General features: G+C 31.7%; 1 protein-coding gene across 1 annotated transcript in view; it reads left to right on the top strand.

Annotated features, from left to right (window-relative positions):
* LOC110412283 (L-ascorbate oxidase homolog) overlaps positions 1-736 on the top strand; it is a 2,869-nt gene extending 2,133 nt beyond the window's left edge. Inside the window, exons 3-4 of the mRNA XM_021422812.1 lie at positions 2-60; positions 168-736. Of these exons, the coding sequence (XP_021278487.1) occupies positions 2-60; positions 168-468 (360 nt within the window). The 3' untranslated portion in view covers positions 469-736. The remainder of the gene's footprint in view (position 1; positions 61-167) is intronic.
* The last annotated feature ends 6,471 nt before the right edge of the window (positions 737-7,207 follow it).

Here is a 7,207-nt window from a genome sequence, read left to right as displayed (position 1 = left end):
GAACCGTGAAACAGCCATTCAGTCCTGGCACTTGTCAGGCTATTCATTCTTCGCTGTGGCGTAAGTAGTGTTATCATTATTGAATGAATTGCGTGTTTTGAAAGTTTAATGTATATAGGCACAGGCTTTAATTAAAAGATTAATTTGTGCTACTCATTGCTTGGCAGCGTCGAGACTGGGACATGGACTCCAGAGAAGAGGAAGAACTACAATCTTCTGGACGCGGTGAGCAGGCATACCATTCAGGTCTTCCCCAATTCATGGGCTGCTATCCTTTTGACTTTCGACAATTGCGGAATGTGGAACATCAGGTCCGAGATATGGGACAGGCATTACCTTGGCCAACAGCTCTATGCGAGCGTTCTCTCCCCGCAACACTCCTTGAGGGACGAGTACAACATTCCGGATAACGCATTACTTTGCGGCGTCGTGGAAAGCATGCCCAAGCCTCCGCCCTACAGCATTTGATTGAACTCATTAATTTAATCACTATTCCAATTCCGCTCAAATACATTTATTGGGAGTGAGAGAGGGAGAGCTAGCTGCTTGAGATCAACAATGCTTTTAAATACGTAATTCATTGTACGCAATTTCCTAGGCGGACTGCCAAACAAAATGGTGACCAATAAAGCGGTTGGAACATGCATGTATGTTTCGATTCCTCCAAAATGCCATGACATTTTTGTTCTCTTTTATTATTTTGTTTTTAATATAAAATGTTATTAATTTGTCCTTACGTGGAACTACGTACTTTTTAATCCTTCTTTATTGACGTAATGATTCTCAAAAATTTAATATCATGTAGAGCTGATAAATGGTAAATTTCATCAAATAACTATTGTAAAGTTGTTGGAAATGTAGGATTTCGCATTTTAGTCCAACTAAAGTAAAGGTTTATTAGCAATTAATTCTCGTAGCATTATGTATATTTGGCAATTTTGGTTTCTATTCATTCACATCAACATGAAAAGGCTTGGGCAATTAAGAATTCTATTTTTTTAAAAAAAAATTATTTGATTAATTTTTTTACTTTATAACTAAGATTTTTTTTTATTTAATATGAGGTGTTTTGACTTCACAAACCAGGATTTTTTATGTTAAAGAATATGAAACTTTAGTAAAGTTAAAACTACCATTTTTGTTTTTTTAATTAATTAAATTTATTTTATATCTAATAAATATTTTTATCACTTTTTTTTTGAAAAATGGATTTTATACAATTGTTAGTCTTATTTGCTTTAAAATGATCATAGTTTTGAAATAATAAAAATGATCAAAATTTGCATTAATGATCTTTGAACTTTTAAGTAATCCTTGAATAGTCTTGAAATTATTGAACTCTCATGCACTTGCTTTTGAATATCTACAAGCTTGATTGATTTAGTTGGATGAGTGTCAAATTTCGTTGAATAAGTTTCATGACCTCCCTAATCCTTACTTTTGAGATATTGAAGTGTTTGATTTCCAAGATAGGTTCACAAAGCGAGGAGTTTACCTTAAGAAATTCAAGAAGGATCAATATTCACAATATCAAGCTTGATTCAAAGTTAAGAAAGCATGTGTGACAAAGTTACTGAACCAGGATCAACTTTGACTATTTCATACTCGATTCTATATGCACCACTGAAGAAAGAATGAGAAGAAACCTTGGGTTTAGGATTGACTTAAGATCGTGAAACTCAATCTTAAGGCAACAAGCTAAGAAAAAGTGAAGGAAGTTTAGAGGATCGCCTTTGAACAAGCATACTCAATCCCAGAAGGAACAAAAGAAGCCAAAGAGCCCTTGGAAGCTTAGAGGATCGACTTGCACATTACCATACTTGATCCTAGAGCAACACAAAAAGAAATAAAGCAAGCCTTGAGTTGAGGATTGACTTCCACTTTAAAAACTCGATCTTACAAGCATAGATTTGATGAAGGAAAAGCTTTGTAGCCATAAAAGATCAACTCCCATACTTTTATTGTCGATCATAGATATCTGTTAAACATAAATTTCAAAAGACAAACGGCTAGTATTTTCATTGAATCAACTCCAATGGCTCGAAGACCCCTCTGATTATAAAAAAAAAAAACCATTAAGAAGCATTCAAGGGGACGGAGGAAGTGAGAAAAATATCAAACACTTGAGAATCAAATCTTGCAAAACAAAGAGAGAGAAACTGAGCAAAAAACAAGCATTCTTACTTGAGCCAAAAATTTCTTTGTGCTTTCACTCCAATCCTTGTACACACTCGTTACACATTCTTCCTCCTTTGTACTTACCTAGCAAAATCCATTTCATAGAGGTATTCTTGCTCTTTAAAAAGGCATTGTAGAGGTTGTGCTTGCTCCTTGAAAAGGCATTGTAGAGGTTGTGCATGCTCCTTAAAAAGGCATTATACACCACCCAAAAACAAGTTTTTTTTTATAGAATTTTCTATTGAAAAAAGTTAAAATTCTGTTTGAAATGCCTTTCTCTGATGGATTTACAATGGAAAAATCCATTGGAAATTCCATCGGTAAAGCCTCGTTGGAAATACTTTCCATTTGAAATCCTTCAGAAATTTTTAACAAAAAATTTCATTGAAAAAAATACATAATCTGTCGACTGTACCATAGCAATTCCATTGAAAATTTTCCATGAAATTCCATCAAAAACTGCCAATGGAATTTTTTCGTTGGAAAAGCATTTCTAATGGAATTTCGTAAAAAAATTCCAAAGGAATTTTTTGTTGGAAAAACATTTACAATGGAATTCCATTGGACATTTTCAATAGAATGTTCTATTGGCGGTGTATTTTCAACGAAAATTCTTTTACTAATTTTTTATGAAATGTTTTGAAGATAATACCTTTCTAATGAAAATTGGCAATTAAAATTTCAATAATAAATTATCAATTGACGTAATTGACATTTAAAATTTATAAGAGAAACACGCATTAAAAACTAAAATTTAAAGTCAAGTTCATACAATTAAAAATCATCATAAACACACAATATCTAAAAATGTCGAACACATAAAGCTAACTATGCCATTATATGCCCATAATAAAAAAGTATCCAAGTCTAACAATGAAATAGAGACATCATATCATAAAATGTTGCATTCTTACTTGTCAAGTTTTGAGCTTGAAGTTCCCGCATTTCCTTGTTTTGAAAGTGCATTAGATACGATCATTGTTTCCATACGTGCCATAAGTTCACTTATGGTTTCCACCTTTGCATTCATAATTTCTTCACATATTTCTCCACGTTTTCCTCAAGTATCTTACCCAAGATTTTTGATAGATTTTTCACTTTTCCTTCCAATACGATTGCAGGACTAGTAGAGTTTGAGTTAATATGGTTACACCCTAACTCAAATGTTGCTGTATTGCTGTGTGTTCCATTAAGTAGAGTTGTAACAGGCACCCAAGTACTAAACCCATATGCATGAGTACGTGTAGTCTCTATCCTACAATCACTTCTGTCCAAGCATGCGGATCGAATTTTGGTTGAGAGGATAAATCTTCACCATACTTCAGTGATAAAGCAGAATTATACATTTCCTACAAAAAAATTAAAAAAGATTAGTATTTAATTATATTGTTAACTTTGAAGTAAAAATCAATTAATTTTGTACATACACTAGTAGATTTAGACTTATTGTCTATAAAGTCACTATGACTCGCTAAACGTTTATGGGTGCAGTTAAACACTTCCAAAAAGTTAGCATCTTGTTCCATCTCAATTGCCTACATTTATTTACAACTATATATACTCAATCATAATCCATATATATAAATATCATGTAAGGAAAAACCAAAGTCAAACTACATACAATTTAAATTTAGCTTAAAAGAAAATCATACATATAAATGCCAAGTAAGATTAATTCATACCATCCTTTTTGAATGAACAACAAATGGAGTTGAATCGCCAATGTGCTTTGGAATGCTTTCTTCTTTTGGCATTAAATGATTTTGCCTTGCTTTTCTCTATTTGTTTTGCCATTCTTCTATACCTCATACTATATCAATAAAGGCATCCCAGCTTTCATTTGTGATCCATTCCCTTGACATGCCATTGCAATCCCTAATGTTGTTTGTTTTGGCTTTTGTCATTGATTTATTTCTCTCTTCTAAAAATATGTCTTTTACCTGATCAAAACAAATTTTATCCCATATTTGTTGAACCAAAACATTTTGATTTGTAGGCCAAACACATTTTTCTACATTAAAATAATAGAGTAACTAAAAAAATTGATACCAATTAATTAAAAACAAAAAGTTATAATTTAATTGAATAACAAACATAGTACTTGAAATTTTTTAAGCATTAACTCTTTTACATCATTAAGGACTATCCTCCATGTTGGCCATGGATCATGGAAGTGATTTTTTATGATTCTTGTTATTGTAGCTATGAACCCTCACTCGAAAAAAGTACTTGTACAAGATAAACGAAAATTATTGCATAGTAAATTATATAACAAACATAACTATCTAATTATAATATAAGATAACATACATGTTTTCAATAGGAGTTATACGCAATATTTTTGGAAGGATTTATAAGAGTTTGTAATCCTACCCTAAGCCCTTTACCCCTTGACCTTAAGGATGTACCATCTACATGTGTACCTAAATCAATAGATGTGGATCTAGGAGAATTAAGAGTAGATGTCTCATTATCTACTTGCTTTGCTAATGCACCCAGCAAAAAGGGTGGTTCGAAAGGCACATCATTGACCTGTTACATCTGTGGTTGAGTGGATGGATTAAGAAACGCATAGGCATTTATAGATGATGACATAATTTCAAAGGCATTTGTTGCTTTGGTCTCGATTTGGAATGCTTCCCTTTAATTGTTCCTGCATTTTTTTTTGTTAAAATTCACACACAATTTTTAAAAAAATTGAAACAAAATATAAAAATCATCAAATTCCAACAATCAAGGGTAATTCCTAATCATGTGCACAATAAACGATGCCATTATAAAGTATTCATTTTAACAATTGAAAATATAAACTATAATAATTTTATAACATGTCAAGATCTTCCAATATTAATAACTACGTTAAACAACTATGTAACAAAAGATACAAAACCAATATCATATATGTCTACCATCATCAATCACTTTCAAAATAAGCAAACTCATGTTCTTCATTATTATTACTACCATCACTAAAAGTTTTTTCGTCTTTGTCTTCAACATTTTCTTCATCTTCATCTTTATCTTCAACATTTTCCTCATCTTCATCTCCTCCCATGTCATCTTTTCATCTTTATCTCATTGCATGTCATCTTTTTCATCCTCAATCAAGAGATTAATCTCTTCATAATCATCACTTGCTAAAACTATAGAGCTATCAAGTTCTTCCAACGGAGTAACATTAATTGGAATAAACATATCATCTTCTTGGTATACTTCTTCATTCAAACCAATTTCATTTTCTCTATCTCCACTACTTAGAAAGTGGAATATACTCCTAGCTTTTGTTTTAAATACTGCCCACCAATCACGTCGATCTTTTTTGGTTGATGGATAACTACTATAATAAACTTGGTAAGGTTGTCCAACTAAAACAAATGGTTCGTTAATGGCAAGTATTGATTGTTGTGTTTAATTTCAACAAGACCATGAAAATGGTCTACCTTAATACCTTTTTCAATGTCAAACTAATGACATTTAAATAACACACCTATGTTTTCAATACCAAAATACTCTAACTCGATTATATCCACCAAAATACCATAAAAGTCACACTCATAATCATTGTAAGAACTCCCTTTTATGCATACCCCACTATTCATTGTCTTACGATTTTGCTTATAGTCTAGGGTGTGAAACTTGAAACCATTTACAAAGTATCTTTTGTAACACCTTATTAGATGTCCTGGACCATGAGAGATTTCAAGTACACATGGGTCTGTTTCATTTTTATGTTCCTCAACCTGCAAACATATAATAAAAAACAAAAATTGATTAATTTACACAAGTAATGCACATTTGTTATTAGAAGTTCACTTCTAATTTACATAAACTTACATATTCTTTAAACCATTTCATGAATCTTACATCACATACTTTCTCCAATTCAACTTCCAATGTATGCACAACATCTCTTTTTACCATTTCATCAAATATCTTATCATCATATCCACAATTTACAAATTAAGTTCATTCTTATGATCAATCATTTGGGTTTATGGTAGAATGATACTTACTCAAAATAAGGGAGCATCTTTTCACAATTCATTAAAACATATATTTCAACAGCATAAAACTCATCCTCATCTAAAAATGAACAAAAGCTCACTCAAGATGAGTGAAAATCGAAAGATGACCAAAAGAGTCCATGTCTGCCCCATCATCATTATATGGCACTCGATTTAATCTTGTTTGCACAGTAGGTTTAAAATATAATGAGCAAAACAAGGAGATTTATTTGATCATATAAGACTTATATATAGATCCTTCAACAAAGGCTCAATGTTTTTACTTTTTTCTTCAAATGTTGAAAAAACCTAAAGATCATGACATTCATAAAACTTAATAAGTACCTTAAACTCTTTTAATAAACAATTTGAAAACAAATAACAAGAATAGTACCTCTTAAATGGATACGCCTATCGATACTAGACCGGTCCACCAACCTTTGCCAAGTAAGGTAAATGAATCAGCAAATGCTTCATAGAGTCAAAGAAACTAAGATGAAAGATCTTTTTTAGCTTGCATATAGTTTCACATATTTTTTCTTCCAAATATTCCATGTGATCTACAGGTGTTTCAGTTGAGTAATAAATCTAAAAAAATGAGATATCTTAGCAATCCAATCCCAAATTGAGTAAGGCACCATATCACAAAAGACAATTGGGAGCAATCATTCCAAAAAATCATGACAATCATGACTTTCATCCCATAAAATTTGTAATCGATCTCGTTAACACACCGAGATATGTTTGATGGAAAGCTATCAGGTAATCTCAATTGTTTCACCTAAGTACAAAGAATTTTTCTTTCCACCTTATTTAAAGTGTAAGAAGCCTTAAGCTTGAAAATTTTTCCATTATTTTCAACTAATTCCAATTCTAGACGCTTTCATATAGCTTCAAATATTGCTATGCCTTTAAGTTGTCTTTTATCTGTTGGCCCCAAATAAATGTGCTATAGGGGGCTGAATAGCACTTTTTAGCTCTTATAAAAATTGACCTCTATTTGGTGGCAAGTTTAAGTTCAATGA

Source organism: Theobroma umbraticum, unplaced genomic scaffold (assembly GCF_002168275.2).
Source record: "Theobroma umbraticum cultivar Fairchild unplaced genomic scaffold, ASM216827v3 scaffold_95.0, whole genome shotgun sequence".
Taxonomy (NCBI): domain Eukaryota; kingdom Viridiplantae; phylum Streptophyta; class Magnoliopsida; order Malvales; family Malvaceae; genus Theobroma; species Theobroma umbraticum.
The sequence above is the reverse complement of the archived record's forward strand: the minus strand, read 5'-3'. Positions and strand labels throughout refer to the sequence as shown.